The sequence below is a fragment of the Phasianus colchicus genome, chromosome 21 (genome assembly GCF_987193195.1).
Source record: "Phasianus colchicus chromosome 21, bPhaCol1.hap1.1, whole genome shotgun sequence".
NCBI lineage: Eukaryota > Metazoa > Chordata > Aves > Galliformes > Phasianidae > Phasianus > Phasianus colchicus.
Window position 1 is genome coordinate 9206801 of NC_143456.1, and position 17867 is coordinate 9224667.

Sequence of the window (17867 nt, forward strand, 5' to 3'; positions counted from 1 at the left end):
CTTGGGGAATCCTGCCTGGCACAGACTGGAACACACAGTGTCAGCTTCTTTACACTTACAGTAATGTAAAACATCAGTTTTTATAAATCTCATTTTTACGAGCCCCATCCCTCCCTGCTTCGGGCTGATATCAAAAGATGACGGTCGAGGCGAATCAGCAGAGCATGAACTTCATGGAAGTGTTTCTTTCTCTCCTTTCTCAGCTTTCCCCCTCCCCCAGTCCCCACTAATAACATCCTCCAATACCAAACCTTTATTCTGTTGCTGCATCTAGTTATTTGCTTTACTTTTAGCAAGCTCATCTATGTCTGATCCTGTTGTTCTTACTGTCAAATGCAGTAATATTTGAGTGAAAGGAATAAATTGAGTCCATTCTGTAACTTTGGGAGTGTGTGAAAGCAGTTTGCAATATTGGCTCCTTTGTGCTGAAGGAATAAAATTTTCCCCTCTGCAGAGACTTCTGCATCATTTGCATTCCAATGGAACCAGCAAATTGGGCCTCTGCTGTGGAGCAGATCTTTTCATCGCCATCAGCAGAAAACTAGGCCTCTTTCCTCCCATCCTTCATAAAGAGCCAGGAACTCAGTGTTTTGGGGAGCGTGAAGGGAACGTTGCTCCAATTATTTCCTAAAACAAGCCGGGCAGACTTAAAGTTCTTTGTGCTTGCGTTCAGCTGATGTTGCTGAGAAACATGTTCTGAACACCACCACGTTTGGAAAAAACGAGATAGCGCTGCTCTGCCCAGGGCTTGGTGCCCTGCTGGGCTGCCTGGTGCTCCTGTCTCCAGCTTTGTGTTTCCGTACCACCTCTGTAAGGGGGAAGCAGGCAGCAGGGTTGCGGCCTGCTGCACCCGGAGCTGCGCTATGGGGCCCTGCTGCATCCCCTGCAGCGGCAATAGCAGGAGGGTGGCTGTCCTGAGCTCGGTGCTATGGGATGCCATACCTGGGGGAGTCCCTCCGCCCCTTCCAGGCTGCAAACATCACTTTGCTGCTGGGAATATAGAGCGAGCGCCAGAAGTAACACTGACAGACTTCAGAATTACGATACGGTGGAGCTCCGGCGTAATTCTTTGTTGAAGAAGTTAGAGGCCTAAAATGTTAAGGCTTATTGTTATTCTGAGTTGATAATCTCTGCCTTGCTTTAATAATTTTTCCTCATGCCTGGATAGCCTGCGAGTTGCACAATAATCACTCACACAGCTTTGTAATCAATGCCCAAAGTAATAGGATTCCGCTGGCCAACGGCAATTAATAAATTTGTGTCTTTTTTAAAACACTAGCAAGTCGGGCCTGAAATACGACTGACTGGCTTTCCTCATTTGCATATTTATTGCAGTGGAAAAATTCTTGCCGAATGATTGATGTTGAGCCTGCCTCTTGAATTCCAAACAGCACATTATTATGAAATGAAAAATGCCGGCCATACAGTTGATTAAAGTTGAAGACAGTGGAATCGGTGTTTTTTAAGATTGTGGGAGAATTAAAGGCATATTTTAATAGATGTTGACAAGAAGTGAACTAACAAAAGCAAAGCAAAGGATTTGCTTGAAAAGATTTAATCAAACGTGTTTCTTGGGGGATTAATTGCTGGGGATGACTAGTGCAAGTGGCTGGCTGGTGGATTTGAATGAGAAGTATTGTTCTGGGGCCGGCGTATTGAGTGCCATTTTGACCTGTAGTTTAACTCCTGTCCCACCGCCGTTTGAAAGCAGAGAAAATTTCCCCTCTTCATCTGAATGTTGGGATAAATACGTGCACCTGATAACAATGCTTTTCATTATGCACAGATGCTATAATAGGACACGTTGGAGTCCTTATTCCTGTTGGCACGGTGTGACCGGTGCGGCTCGTGCTGTGCAGTGGGGATGTGGTGGCTTCCCATGGTGGGACAGAACCCCTGTGTTTGGCAGCTCAGCCTTGGGAGATGCGTGATGGCGTTACCAGTTTGCTGGGCAATGTGAGCAGAGTCTGTTTTACCCACGAGCTTCCAAGTGCTGTTAGTTCCCAGCTGCCTCTCTCAGCACTTCTCCGTCTGTGCGTAATGGATTGAAATCCTGGAGTTTTGCCCCGGTTTTTAGGATTCCATCTCTGACCGCCATAACCACACATCTGTGCTCATAGCCCTGTGCTGGATGGAGGCAGCCGTGCAGGGAGGAGCCTGCCTCGTGGAGCTGCTCCAGGAGCCTCTCTGGTTGGCTCTCTGTGAATACCTCTGAAAACGTGGCCTCGAGGCACCCGCTTTTTCCATTGACTTGAAGTGTCTCTGCGTGCAGCCACTCCCTGCTGCTCCATGCCAGCTGCTGCTCTCTGCAGCTGCTTGGGAAGATGAAATGAGACCCCATTTTTAGAGGTCATGACAAAGAGCATGGATGTTTATCTGCACGTGAAGCTGCCTTGCTGTAGAAGCACTGAATTTACAGTGATGGGAGCCCCCAGGGCACACAGGGAGATGTGCTGCTGGGTTGGTACCTGCAGCCAGGAGCCGGGGATGCGGCAGCAGAGCTGGTTTGTCTGTAGCCACTAGCATTGACAAAACTGATTTTTGTGGTTTGAGAACAGTAGGACAGATTCCATCTCTGGTGGGGCTCCTGACACTTTGATACATGGCAGTGCTATCCCTGAATGGAGCTAAATACTCCAGGGCTACTTTCTGAATGGGTGAAGGGATGTATAAAATGAGAACGTATGAGAGAGCATTAACAGAAAGGCACACTTTGATTTACTGGTCCTGGCTCACAGCTTCCTTGGTGGATTGATGTGCTGTCTGCTGAATCTGGAACAACTCTTTCACTCCTGTACACAAAATGAAGGGGCTCCCATAGACTCTTAAAAGTGATTCTTACAAGTTAACATCTTAGCCAGGCACTCTGAGTCCCATTGAAGCTGGAAGTTGCATTCAAGCTATGTTTGCTGTATGCTTGCTGCGGATGGATCCTGCTCAGCGTCAGTTCTCCTCTCCCGTGTGATAGTATTAGGAAAGCTCTGATGGAAGGGGGGGTTGCCCTCATACTGGGGTTAGTTGGCCACTCCATGCATGGAGTATGGGTTGTTTGGGGATCTGAGTGGCTCATATTCCATAAAGGAATGTAGATGCTTTTGTTTTCAAAGAAGTGCTATGGGAACCTGTTCTCAAAGAACACGAGTTGGGTGTATAGAAGTAACTTCTGCAGAGGGAGAGTTTTCTGGTTGTTTTCATTGATGGTTTATGGTCCAGCATAAGGGCAGGTGTTAAGCTGTACAGAGGTATGTTAGCTTTGTTCTGTGCATGGAGCAGGAGAGAGAGCAGGGGGTAGAAGTCATGGTTATCACATGTGAAGACTGCCGGTTGGTTTTCTTAATGTATTGGTGCGCCTGAAAGCTCCATGTTTGTAGCTTTTCTGATTAATTGTCTGTTTCAGATGACGAGCAGCATTAAAAATGTAGGTATGTGCTGGGAGGATTGGAGAGCAGGAGGGTTAGTGCCTGGCTTTCCTGCAGAACGAGCCAGCATGGATCTGTGGAATGGTTTTGCTTTACACAGCCTTTCTTCACAAGTGACTTAAGGCTTCTCCCCAGTGCAGGCAGTGCAAAAGCAGATGAGTGTTCGAGGGAAGAGGAGACAGAGAAGGGAAGGAGAATGGGAAGGAAACAGTCCCTCCAGGAACTGCGTGAAATGGGTAGGGCTGTGCAGGGTGAGGAGAAGGCAGGGGAAGGTGACACTCAGCTTCTGAAGTTGAGTTTACTGCGCACTTAAGCACCCAACATTAACAGTGAGAATAGCATCCAGTAATGCTATTAAATATACACGAATTGAAAGCAGGAAATTACTCAGCTGTAAGAGGCTCACGACGAAGCTGCTGTCTGCAATAATTAGCCCTCCCACCTGGTTAGATGCACGGTCATTGTCTTCCCTGCCCTCTCCATCCCCTTCACTCCAAATAAAATTGCTTCCCATCCCCACTTCTGTTGGGGTCCGTATCTCATAGCCTGGGGGAGCTTGAGCCTGTCTTTATTCCTTGCCTGCTTGCCGTGGCCCTGATATACCCCAGAAGAGCTGGAGTGCTACTCCAGTTGTAATTGACAGGATCAAAGCTGCCTGGGGTGCATTAGCACTGCTGCTGGAGGATAGACAGCGGGTAGAAAATAAACAGTTTCGGAAGCTCTGGGGACATTTAGCTGTGTTGCAGGCTGTGGGAAGGATTTTGCTGTTGTGAGCTGTGCACTCAGGGTAGGGTGGGGGCAATTTCCTTTGGAAATGATGCTTTAGCTGCAGACACATACAACAAATGCATTTTTAAGGGCTTTTGTCTGTTTGTCTCTTAGAATTGTTTTGATGCGAGCACACAACTGTTTTACAAGTACAGCAAACCTAATCCGTTAATAGGTTTATATAGAAGAGCTGTCAGAATGTATCTGTAATGAACCCTGGGCTGGGGGAGTCCGACTGCTCATCTGCAACAAAAATCTGAGAGCTGACAGCATCTCCTCTCCAGCGTTGCTGTTACTGAGGTCAGGCCATAATCTGCCTGAAGTTGGTGACAACTAGGCGATATCACAGTGGTAACGTATTGAGAACTCTGCGTGTCAGGGCTGAGTTCTTCTTGTGCTGCCTGTGTCCGGCTGATGAAGATCTGCCGTTCGCTCTACCTGTGATACCCACGTCCTCCATTAACAAAAGAGGAATCGGGTGGTGAGAATAAATACAAAGGAATCTGTGCAGTTCCCTTTAGGGTTTTGGAGAGAGGCGTATTCTGTGGTTTTGCCTTGAAGAGCCAACCCTGTGGCTGATGTACAGCAAGGTGCAGAAGGAGTGTTTGTGTACACCCAGACACTTGTTTAGATCAGGGTGTTCTGCAGGGGGCTTTGCTGCATGCCATGAAAGAGCTATTTTTAAAGAACAGATGTGGCAGCAGTGTGCAGTTAACCCTTCCCTACAGCCAGCTTCACTGTATGCCCTTGGAGAACATAAGGTCATTGGAACAGAGATCATTTTCTCTGCATCTACATCTGCATCTATTTTATAGATACAGAAAAGTTGCCAGCTCTGAGAGCCTTTGCATGGGGAACATCAGATCAACCTTCAGGATTTGTGGCCAGCAGTCCTGCTTTTCTGATCAGAGTCCTCTCATTAAACTTGCCAGGTCATTGTTTAAGTTTTCCCCGTAGATCAGATCTTGCTACGTTTAATTTTACTTACAATCTAATTTCTTATACCTCCTGCGTGGTGAGCACAGCAGCATAGAAACCAGCAATAGTCACAGCCCTGCAGGAGTTCGTTTTTCCTTCGTGCCCTCCCTCCTCCTGCTCCCTATAGCACGCACATTATGTGCAAGAGAGAAAAGTCAGAGGTCACACTGAGAGAGGATGTGTTTATATTCATTTTCCTTTGTGTTGCTTCATAATATTGGGCTGAAACTGACCTCTCTCACAAAACTTAATGCAAAGAGAAGTGAGTTAGTCAGCAGAGAAGGCTGTTGTCAGATGTGTGTGTCTCGGAATGCTTCTTCACACGTTGCTGTGTTTCTTCAATATCTTAATCCTTCAGGCTGTGCAGACTGAATGTTTGTCAATGAAACATTAGATCAGTGTACTCCCAATGTGCAGCCAGGCGAAAGTTTAGAAAGCAGTCCTCCCTCCCATCCTCCCTTTTTAGGAAAAAATTGTTCTTTATCAATGCAGTGTTGTTCAAGATGAACAGTTATAAATCAACGTGAAGTTAAATCCACAACTCTGATGGTTGGAGAGGAACATTTGCTTGGACATGCGGTAGCTGAGGCAGCAGTTCAGATTTGGAAAGAGAAACTAGGCTCTGCAAAGCAAGTTTTTATCAAAAGCAGCAATCGGTAGGAAATTGTCACTTGTGTCTCTTGTTCTGCAGGTTGTAAAGCCATAGACACATTGCTGAGAGTGCTGGTGGACATTCAGGATGAGTTGCTTTATCAATGCCCGGGCACAAGGCACCTGGTAGATGGAAAACAATCAAAACCTGAGAGGTAAATACAAAAGATGATCTTTCTGAATCCTTTGGTCTCCAACTAAATGAGAAAATGCACAGCTTTCCTGACCATACTCGTTCTCTGCTTTTCTCTCCATTGTGTTGGATTTGGTGACAGCCATGCTGGGTGAATGACATTCCTTCCACCAGCGTGGGAAGTCTGTTTTGTAATCTTTCTGAAAGCAGAGGAGAGACTAAACTGCTGCTCCTTCCCCATCAGTATCACTGTGGAGTGGAACAAGTCTGACTTGTAGCAAAGGGGCTGCTGAGAATTCACACGTGTTGCCTCAGACAGGGGTGGGGTGTTTAGTCTATATTTGTTTACTTTTTAGCGATGATGAAATTCCCAGCAGCAGCGATGAAGAGCGAGCGGGTGAAGCTCAGGAGAAGAGGAAGCGCCCTCCCAAACGAAAGCTGAAGGCTGAGGACTTCCCAGAGTTCATAGCCAAGAGGTATGACGACTACAGGACGTACCGGAACAACACCCTGCAGAAATGGCATGAGAAGACAAAGCTGGCATCTGGCAAAATGGGCAAGGTAAGTCTGTGTGTGTGCCGACGTGTGGTTAGTAGAGATCTGTGGAACAGCAGTTGATTTGGAAGTCTCCTGTCGTGGATATTCCATGCTAAGCCAAGTTTTGCTTGATCAACAAGTAGTTCATGTTTTACAACACGATTAGGAGTTACTATGCCCCTCCTCCTTTACAGCATGTACACTTTAATACTGTGGGTAATCATGTCCCCATAGGATCCAGGTTCTCATAGCATCTGTGAGTTTAATATTAATCATCGAGAAGTTCATCTGAACCAGAGCAACAAAGGCATTTTATTATTAAGCCATGCCTCAGGTTGGGAAGGGAAAGAGAGAGAGAAATAAAAAAATAACAAAAATAGCAAAAATCTGTGCAGCAAAACCCGAGCCCCCTCCTCTTGGAATGCTGTCTGCTTATCCACTGACATGGAAAGATAGAGGAACATTGCTGCCTTGAGGAAAAGCTTTCTGCATTATCTGACACTAGTTAATGTTGTTGCAGGGTTTCGGTGCCTTTGAGCGTTCAATCTTGACTCAGATTGATCATATTTTGATGGACAAAGAGAGATTACTACGGCGGACACAGACCAAGCGATCAGTGTACAGAGTGCTGGGGAAGAAGGAGCAGGATTCCCATCCAGCCCCTGAATATTTGCCTGAAAATTCGGTAAGGGTGTTTTGTTTATATGGCTCGTGCTGTAGAACCGGTGAAACTCTCTGCAAAACAATTAGCCTTTACAGGTAATATTCTTGTTTGTGAGATTGATGAGGAACCTGAGCATTGATTCATGTAATGCAGTGACTAGCAACAATATGTAGACATTTCAATTCCGGTTTTATGGTGTGTTATCTCTTGTGCCAGTTCTCGACAGGATAAAACGTTTGGTCTCTGACCGTGCCCCTCCTGTGCTGTAGGAGCTGCTGGTCACTAAATCTGCCCGAGGCAGTGGCTACAAAGCTTTGTTTTGACTCTGGAGTTTAGAATCTTTAACCCAGAAAGTCACAGAAAATCATACTGCATGTCATCTACAGAGCGCATTGGCAGTACGTCAGTTATTAATTTAGTATTTAAGAATGAATAAATACTCAATTCTGATAGATCATGTGGAATTACTGCGCTTGCAAGATGTATTTTTGCCGTTACGTTACAAATATCTGTAGTATTTTGCCAGTCAGACTTTGTGTAGTCCTATTTATTTCCTAGCAAAGGTATCATAAATCTGTTTTGGCATTGGCAGAATTTCTGCCTTGCCTTAAAATGTATTCCTAGTCCTTAAAAGCTTTCTATGATGGAAGCTGTTCTCCATTCCTTCCTATTTTCAAGTGTTTACAAGCTGCTACATGTGAAGTTGTCAGAGCTGGGGATGGAAGCATGCAAATATGAGTGTTCAGTATTTCCTTTGTGCTTCTAGGAAGTCCTCCCTGAGGCAGATTCCAACAGGCACCTGAAGGACATAGACGAGGAAATATTTGATGATGATGACTTTTATCACCAGGTAAGTGTCTGTCAATCCGCATTGGCATTATGACTTCACTTGTTTTTGAATACTCACCAAGCTAATGCAGCTGACTGTGGTCTGAATCTGTCTGATCAGTGAGCGTCAGTTGTCTCTTAGCATCTGGAGTCTCTGTAGATTGTTCAGGGAATTTTCACACTCAGCTTTCCACGTAGGGCTTAAACTTGTGCTGTGAATATGAACTTGCTGCTGTGTTGGAGAATCAGGGCTCCAGCATTGGATCTCCATCTGTGATTCTCACAGATGAACATTGCTACACAATAGAGAAAAATTACTGAATTATCCAAAGGTGACTTTTTGTTGTTGTTGTTGGTAGAGTACAGTTATGAAAAATGATTGTAGTGGATCCTTAAAAGCACCGAAGTTACTTTCATCTCAACTGAACTCATCTGCTTAAAATGAAAAAACTGCAGAGCTTCTGTGGAGCACTTCCCTTGGAGTTATGCCAGGTTGGATTTGGGCCAGCTATTCTTTTTATTTGCACGATTCTTAGGAACAAGGTATCTGTGCTAAGCACAGGAGGCTGAAGCTTAGGAAAACCTTGTGCTTGTAATGTATTTAATAAATGGCAGTGCCAGCTTCATAAAATACTGAAATTGCCATGTGTTGAGGAGTACGTCTTATCTCAATGCATGAAAAACTGCTTTTGCTCTGATGATCCACGGAGTGTTTTCATGTCAGGACTAAACAAATATAATTATATTCTTAGAAAGGCAGACATTTCCAATCTGAATTAAAATAGGTGCCAAAGTGTGTGGGCAGTGAAAGAGAGCTGTTACCACGTAGGTGTGCTGGGTTAACTGATATAGCCAGAAAAATTCAAATACTTCCAAAATTTGGGGTTTCACGTGCAGAGCCAGGACTAGAGGTGAGTAAAACAACGTGTTAACACAGGTCTGGGGATGGGTGAGCACTGTGGTGTTGGGAGCAGTGGCTGAGGAGACCAAATGTGTTATGCAGTGAGATGACATTCTCATAGAATTTGGGGTCCAAGTGGACTGTTAGGACACAGAACAAATACAGTAAGTGCAATAAAATAGAGGAATGGTCAAGGAGAAATGTCTGTGACCAACAGCTTTCAGACCTGTGCAGGTAAGGTGCTTACTGACTGAAATGTTAAAATTTTTGTAAGAAAACTAGCAATAGATGGACGGTCTGTCTTCATTTCTAATAACTTTAAATTTGATAAATCCTAACTTCAGAATTATGACTAGTTACAGCTTAGCTTTTCCCCTCACTGGTTAATTGGGGTGCTGGGGTTAATCTAAATTAAAACTTAAACTAATAGAGGTCACTGAGGGAGGAGAATCACCTGAGTAAAACAAATGGGTCTGCCAGGCACGACTGTGTCTTGGCCATTTCCCAAGAGGGAAGTGGCAGCAAATTGGAGTTGTTTCAGCATTCAGGAGAGGTGAAGGATGGGTGACACCAGTTTAACGTACGGCACCTCCGGAAGCATTCCAGATTGCATTCCTTGCTGTTCCAACTGCTGCCTCCCGCGCACACTGAATAGAAGCGGGACCCGCCGACAACATCTGGCTGCACAGCAAGGAATGGGTGCAACTTCTGAAACCCCATAGACTCTAAATATGGCGCTTAGCCTGGTGGAGGCTTTAATCACTTACTACTCTTTGGCAGCGGGCTCCGACAGCTTATCCTAGCCTCGTACATCACGCACAGACATCTGCTGAGCCGCGAGGCAGCTACACATTCATTTTCCTTTCTTGTTGTTGTGTTTTTTTGTTGTTTTTTTTTCCTCCATCCCTCCCTCCCTTCCACCCTTCTCCTCCCGTCCCCAATATGCTTCTTGGGAGAGATGATCTGTAAAGATTACTGCTTCATTGTGTGCAAGTAATTGTGGGGATGCCAGCCCCTTGACAGACACGGCGCAGCACCTGTTCCACTGACCTGGTTAATTTCTTCTGTTGAGTGGGATTTGGCAGAGATTGGAGCTGAAGCCAATTCAGTGATAAGGCTAAAGAAAATGGCTGTATGTTTTCTGTCACCTCCCAATTAAATTGGTTTCATAAAGTGCTTTCCTTTATTTGTCAGGGTGGTAAGCTGAAGCTGAACATTGCATTCAGAAAGGGTAGAGTGCATTACAATAGAGTGCTGACAATACAGAGAATGTGTTTTCTTTCAAACAGGTCATAACTGAGCAGTGCTTTGTGTGTGTGTGTGCGTATGTGTGTGTTTGTCTGTATGTACACGTATAAATACTGGGTAGAAAGGGCACTGCTCCTTCAGCAGTAATGGGCAGCAACATGGAGCTGAGGCTGCTCAGAAACTGCCCTCCATGCATTATACTCATTGCACATGCGTACATCTAAATGGGGACTTTTGTCTTTGTTTTAAATTTAGGTCCAGGCTTTTTTTTTTTAGTACTGCTTTCATTTCTCTGAATACCATTTGGTAATAATTTATTTTGGTTACTACTTATTGCGGAATGGTGAGATGTATGAGAGGAAACAATGTGGGTAAAGAAGGACGTGAGACACAAATTCCTGTATGTTTCAGTGCAAAATTAAGCAATTAAAAATGAACGAGATCTGATCAATGCACGCAAATTAATGGTAGCAGAATGACTAGCTGGACTATTTTATTATAGAATATAATCCCGAACTCTAATGAATCTGTTTTTCCTTTGGATAACCATAATTTTCTTGTCCAGACCGTGGAGGCTGATGGAATTTGCCATGTGGGGCTGAGGGACCTTACAGCGACTTGGGGTTGAACTCTGTTCTGCTGTTGGCCCCTCTTTGCCTTCTCTCATCTCCTTCAGTCGATGATAACTGTTTCAGTCCTTGTTGTGGCAGCCCAGGCTGAGTGCTAATGTACGGCTGGGCTGAATGGTGCCGGAATTGTTTCCAAAAGATCCTCATTAGTGACAGCAGCTGAGAGGCCAGACTCCATTTCCTTTCCTCCTAAACTCTTGTTGGTACGTGGTTTTAAGGGAAGAAAAAGGCTGGATGTTTTTAGAAGTCGTATTTACGTAGAATCCATTATGGCCAATATTGCAGCATTAAGGCTTAACATTCCGTCCTGCTGCCTGAGAGCTGCTGCTCTGCCATGCTACAGTGGAGATTTTATTATTAGCTTGAAATACTTCGCTAAAAAAGAGAGTGGAAATGGGTTTATTTCCAACAGGAATTAGGGTAGTGTTCAGATGCTAAGCGTTGCACCGATGGCGGCTCTTCCCAGAACAAATGTTCCTCATTGATGGCAGCAGGTACGTCTAAGGAGAGGCAGGAATATCCTAATCCCTTTTTCTCCCTGTTCTCCTCCCCCTATTTAGTTGTGCTGTACATCACTGTGTTTTCTGACAGCACTGCCCCAGAAATGGCACAGAGCTGGGGGTGGGAAGGAGCTGCCCTTGGGCTGCGGTTTGCTGGGGCACTGCCTGCAGTCTGCATGGCAGCTGAGGGACCTGTTTGTGCCTGGGCTTTGCTCCCAGCAGTGGGAAGAGCTTTGTTCTGTTTGTAGTCTGTGCTGCTGTTATGTGGGGCAGGAGTTGATGTCGTAGAAAACTGTGGAGGAGCTGTGACTCGGTTGTTCCTTGTAGAGTGGCACCTCGTACCCACACACAGCTCAGAGCTGTGAGCAAAACTCGCTTCCTCGTTCCTAGCTTTGCATTTGGAATTCCTCCTTTAATCTGAGTGACTGCAGGCGAGCTCCTGGCTCCCTTGGTAAGGTATTTGTAGCTCGCTTTGTTCCTCTTCTGGGTTGTGTGCACTGTACAACTTTTTAAGGCTCTTTACATCCTTGCATCCCAGCCAGGAGTGTGCCTGAAGCAGTTCCCACTCACACGCCATTTTGCTCTCCCAGATATTTGATAATGCCATAAACAAGTGATTACTAATCCAGTAACTATTACAAGTGGATAATAGTGAAGAACAGAGAGAAGGCTGACTTTCTGACAAGCTGGTTTACTTTAATTAAACTGGTGAGTGATTAATATGGACAGCTGATCGTGTGACTTTAATGAGATGCGTTTTGAGTTTTGTGTGAATAAGAGACGTCTCGAACCATCCCACAGGTTAATGGCAATACAGTGCTCTTATTGCAGGCGTGTGTCTTTCAGATGGCTGGGTAGATGGTTAATAGCACATTTTAAAGCTTGATTTGAAACGTCTCTTCATGGGGTTATCAGAAAACACTTGTACTCCATCCCTGTTTTATCCAAAACTGAATCTCAGCGAAGTTTTTCTTTTTAAGATGACCATCCAGTGATTCAGCTTGTGCTTTAGGTGTGTGTGTCACAAACAGATGATGGGTAGTTAGATATTGAAGTGTTTCATGGGGATTTAAAAGTAAAATTTGGGCTGTGGTATAAATTTTCTCTAGTGCTGCTGGAAATCCAAATGGAGTTAAGTGACCACGCAGTGCCAGCTTAAAGGGGAGAAGGAATGTCTTATTTTCGTGTCCAAGCAGACTGCACTATGAGATGCATGCTTAATAGAAACCACCTCTTCGTTATTTATGCTCTGAATAATTGTGAAGTGTACGAGAAGGAAAGTGAAAAATAATGTGATTTACCACGTCTGTCCAAAGAATAAAGGAGATAAAAGAAATAAATTAGAAAGCATTGGAATGGCAATCATAAAAGGCCACATTGTCAACTTTCTGCTGGGGAGCGGAGTGATTTTGCATTTTCACCACCGAGGAAGGTAAGCAGTTGGTGTTCCTGCTCTTCACTTGGACTTCACACGTTGTCCTCAGCTTCTCTGCTCCTCTCTGCCCAGCCAATGCTGGGGCAGCACCAGGAGTGCATGGCTCTGGTGTGCTGCAGCAGAAAGGCCTGAGCCTTTCCTGCAGACTTTAATAACATCAGAGAAAAAGTACTTCTCTTGTTCCAGTTATGTTTCTAAGGTTTGTAAACTAAACTGTACCCCATGGTACACTACTTCTGCAAGATAGGAATGCAGAGTGGTCTGTGAGGGTGTAGAAAGGGCCCTTTTGCCACAAAGCTTCTTTGGGCTCTTTGTTCCAGCTGGCAAGTCCTCAGTCTGCACATCAGAAAGGTCAGCAAGTGTAGTGCTAAGAACACTGATAGATAGTGCATGAAAATGAGACCTAACCTCTGCAGTGCAAATTGACCTCTGAGATGAGAAATGAATCTCTATTACCCTTGAACAACACTCTGATGGCATTTCTAAATCCCCCTAATTTTGTACAATGTGCTTGCTTCTCTTTAATCAGCAGAGGAAGGAGTCCCTGTGAGGTGAATTCTTTAGAAAGCACACATTGTTGGCTCCAGCGTGAGCTTTACCAAAGGCTTTGGTGCTGGTAGAGGCAGGCACATGGCTTCTCCTGGCTTGGAGCTGGCAGCTGAGCCACAGGCTGTGTGGATGGGCAGCTGTGTTTGTTTGCATAGCAGAGAGAGTTTGGGTTTCTGAAGTTCAGGGAAGATGGGAAGAGGTGAAGGAGGGAAAGCAAAAAAGGATATGTTTCAAATCAAAGCCTTTTGATGCTGAAATTGCCTAACTCAAACTGTCTTCACACATCAGAGCTTAATTCTGATAGTGATTTACCTACACTTCCTAGTTAATAATTAGACATTGGGAGACACCATATATCACTCCTAATGGAATATATGGGGTCTGATGATAGTTTTCTGTTTTGACTAATAAATTTTAACCCGAATCTCCAAGCTTAATGAAATATTACAGCTTCGGAAGTGTTTTAAGTCTTGTGCTGTGAAAACAGTGTTATGTTATTCAGTAAATGAGTTTATCATTCATTCTGTACCTTGAGCCCTAGCTGGCTCTGGAGCATGGGCTGAATGCAAGACTCTGAACTAGAAAGCGGAAAAACTAATCAAATCCTTAAAGACCAAAGGCAGCGAGGCAGGTCTAGACTGACTTTTTCAGCGGTAGCCTCTGGCCACATCCACTTTTATTTTAGTAACCATTGTTAGCATGATTTATAACGTAAGCTTTCAGACGTACGCTATTTGGATATAGCAAGATGCTGCACAGCTTTTATTTCTCTTTCCTTGTTTCCCTCTTGTGCCTGCTCTGCTGTAATTCCCCCTCACCTTTGTTTCCCCTGCCTCACCCCAGCCTGGCTGCTGGGGCTTTTTCAGTGCAGCATTCAGCATCAGCCCCGAGGTCAGCAAGGCACAGCCTGGTCAGCAAGGCACGGTCTGCCCCACGGAACAGCTGATCTGCTGGAGGTCAGGGGAGTGCAGAAGAGGCAGCTGCCTGCAGGGTTTGTCACCCAGTAGTGCACAGGGCTCTTCCCTGTGCTTCTGGTGTCGGTGGGCCGCCAGGAGGAGCAGGTCCTGCTGCAAAGCCTTGCTGCTCAGCTCTGAGTTCTGCTGCCTTACCTCTGCCCGCACAGCTCAGCACTTTTTCCGTGCATTGTGCCAAGGAAGCGAGATAAGAGGAGACAGTAAACACATCCTATTGCCACTACAGGAAGAAACCACTGAAACATAGCTGCACCATTCCTTGCCACTGTTAAAACCCTCCCTCCCACCTTGCTTTTGACAGAATATTGACTAGAAACCAAGATCCCATTTCTGCTTAGCCTTAAGGGCAGCTGTTTACAGAGTGGCAGTGTTACATAGGTTTACTGTGTCGTATGTCTGTGTAACACTGGATTTGGATCTTGTATTTAGCTGCCAGAAGTGACGGTGATGAAGTGGGAGAGATAAACTGATAGATTGTGTGCCAGAAAGATGTTGGGAATCAATCAGATAAACGGGGCAGAGAAATAGCTTGCTGTTTTCTAGTGATAATAAACCAGAGACCTCAGTTTCAGGAATTTTTAAATGTAATTGCTGCAGTAATAATCTCTAAAAATAAGCAAATAGAAAGTAGCAGCAGCAGGGTTTTAATTGTACTGGAATTGCACTTTTTTTTTTCCTTCTTTCTTTTTTTTGGGGGTGGGGGGGCAGTCTGATGTATGCCTTGAAGGCAGGGAAGATGGGAAGATGTGGACAGGAATGAAATGTTCTCTGGTACTTGAGTGTCACTGGTTTAGAAATTAAAAAAAAAAAAATCATAAAATGATAAAATGCCTACTTTGATGGCATTTTTTGTGGGGTGCATGCCTTGCACCTTCATCCCAGTGCTGTACTTGTGTGCTCAGGAGCTGCAGGAGTGGGTGAGTTTCGCAGTGCCTGGGGGCAGCTCTGGGCATCAGCTGTGCCAGTGTGGGCAGCACCCATAGCAATGTGGCTGTTGCTCAGCTGGGATTGACTGCTGTGCTCCAACCCTCCTCCTTCAGCAAAAATGCAGGGGAGAAGGAAGGTATCATTCATCCTATCTTTGGTACGCTTGTTGGGTTGGCTGGGCGCTCTCATTTCCAGGGCTGGTTCTGGTTTGGGTGCTGAAATGTGGGCATCCAGAAGAGATCTGTGCCCCTCTGTTCCAGAGGGTTTGTTTCTGTTCTCTGTGTCGCTGTGCAGGCTCATACCCAGGCACAGCACGTGCCATCTGCAGTGAGGGGTGATAAACACGCGGCCCTGGTCAAGTATCCAAAAAGGCTGTTCACAGTGTTCTTTGCTCTCAAGAAGTGAAAAGGACAAAACCTAACCCTCAGGACATGAAAAGAAATAGAAAAACCTGCTTGAGCATTCCTGCTCTGGCTGTAAAAATTACATTGCTGTTCTGTTCCTCAGAGTGTGAGCGCCGAGCAGCGCTTGTGTTCTGTTTTGTGAAGGCATGTGGGGCAGAGATCTCACTGCACATCTGCCAGCATTCCACCCCATGTCAATAGGAGTGGTGCACACAGCAGCCTGTGAAAGCTCTGGTGTTTTTATACTCCCAAAAGCCCAACAAGCAGCAATGATCCCTGAAATACAAACTCAGCTCTTCATTCTGCCCCATGGTGAGGGGCAGCTGTCTCCCTTGGGAACTTGGGGAGCACATTCCTCAAGTTTTCTTGAGGAAAGTTTTTTTTTGAACCTGTTTGCATTGACTTGTCTTTATTGTGCTTCTAAAAAGGATTGCTGTCTTTCTTCCAGCTCCTTCGAGAACTGATAGAGCGTAAAACCACCTCATTGGACCCCAACGATCAAGTCGCCATGGGCAGGTGAGTAGGAAGTCGTCTGCAGCATCACCAGCTCCTTCCAGCCCTGAAATGCAAAACTGCTTGTGAGCTTCCAGTCCTCCCTGCTGGAAGAGCAGCTATGGGAGTGTGTGTGTGGGGAGGGGGAGAAAATTCATTAGGTGAAATTTTGGAAGTGAAATAACTTTTATCCTTGTAAAATACTACCCAAATTTTAGTGCAGTGTGTCAAATGTATTTTGTGTACGTCTGAAATACTATGGAAAGCTATTCACTATAATTTAACATGATATAGACAAAATTACATTTAAGTGGTGATTACATTGTACATTTATCTGACTTTACAATAAAATAGATTACAGTAATTAAGATTATATTAAGATTGCAGTAATTGGATTTTGCTAGATTTTTTTCCCCGATGTTGAGTTTTCGTTGTATAAATCAGGTGAGATGACGCTCATTTTCATAAAAAATATATTTATAACTTGGAGAAGTTTTTCCCTACTGAGAACTTTTTTGACTTGATGGCGTTCTGTTAGAGCACTTCGAGCCCTCCCTTCTCAATTCCATTGGGAATCAAGCAGCACTTTTTGAAAATGTTGATTGCTTTTCTTTTTTTTTTTTTTTGTAGTTCTGCTTTGTAAGAGGTGGAACGATATGTAGGACTTCCTGCTGGATTTTCCAGGTTTAATAGGCAGAGATGATGGGAAGAAATACTTATCATTTCAATATGCTGTGCAGAACTGAGGGAGGAAATAAATTCAGAGCATCTCCTGCACTGTGGTAATCCCGTTCATGAAGTTGGCATTACCTTTTCACCTGAAGTGTCAGTTTAGAACGGGTCAGACCATCTGCTCCATTATTGTACATGGAAAAGAAGTCTCTCTAATAAGCAGTGCTGAAACAAAAGAGCAGTACCTCTAAAAGATGTTTTTTTAAACAGATTTTAGCATTTGTATTTGGTAAAGATTTTCTTCATAATCCTAAAGATTCTTGAAAAAAATAATAATCTGTAATCATGAAAGAATAAAAAACAGAGCCAACCCTGTTGCCTTCATGGGTTTCCCTGCAGATGAAGAAATCTCAGTGAGCAGTGATGATCTCATTGGGACTGGCAGGACCCAGCTTGGAGCCTGGTGTGGCTGGAAGGAGAAGTGCTTCTTGTTTAAATGCCACGTTCTTGGAGTGACTCAGTAACGTGGTCATTGGCGGTTTCATGCTTGTTGTCCTGAGGTCCTCATCTCCTTTATTTTTGCAAATGCAGGAATCAGAAGAGCTGGGGAGTGCCTCAGATCTCAGTGTGCCTAATGCTCATTTGCCTTGTGGTTTTAAAAATCATCTAACTGTGATTTTACATTCCTCAGACAGTGGCTGGCCATCCAGAAGCTACGGAGCAAAATAAAGAAGAAAGTGGACAGAAAAGCCAGTAAAGGAAGGAAAATCCGGTGGGTGACAGCTTCTGCAGGCAGCCTGAAGTTCTGGTTTTGCCAAGTAAATTTGGACTACATAGGTTGGCTCTGGGGTGCACTGGCACACTTGTTCATCTCCTTCAGGGCAAGATTCCATGCCCTGGGGCTTCCTCTGGGGAGTCTTAATGTTCTTTGAGCCTAAGGTAAGGGGTTGGTTGGATGCAACCTATGAGTGTTGCCCAGAGAATGTTTGTTGGTTTCAGAACACCCCTGGCAGGAGTGTACAGATGCCCCTAAGCAATTTGGGGTTGTAATTTCTGGTGAAAGCCAATAAGCACTTCTTGTGCAATATATATTTAGCAGGGTAAAATGTGGAGAGCAGCTTGAGGGGAAGACCTGTAAACAAGCCCAAGTGAGGTAGA

The 17867-nt window shown here is 44.8% G+C and overlaps 1 protein-coding gene across 9 annotated transcripts in view; it reads left to right on the forward strand.

Annotated features, from left to right (window-relative positions):
* The window catches only part of AATF (apoptosis antagonizing transcription factor), a 47316-nt gene that overhangs the window by 10487 nt on the left and 18962 nt on the right, over window positions 1–17867 (forward strand). For all 9 annotated transcript variants that reach the window (XR_016459274.1, XR_004166681.2, XR_016459272.1 and 6 more), the window contains exons 5-10: window positions 5857–5971; window positions 6306–6510; window positions 7007–7171; window positions 7917–8000; window positions 15994–16061; window positions 17401–17481. Coding sequence is in view for 3 of the 9 variants with exons in the window: in XM_031591489.2 (XP_031447349.2) it covers window positions 5857–5971; window positions 6306–6510; window positions 7007–7171; window positions 7917–8000; window positions 15994–16061; window positions 17401–17481 (718 nt within the window). In the remaining 6 variants the exon portion in view is untranslated. The remainder of the gene's footprint in view (window positions 1–5856; window positions 5972–6305; window positions 6511–7006; window positions 7172–7916; window positions 8001–15993; window positions 16062–17400; window positions 17482–17867) is intronic.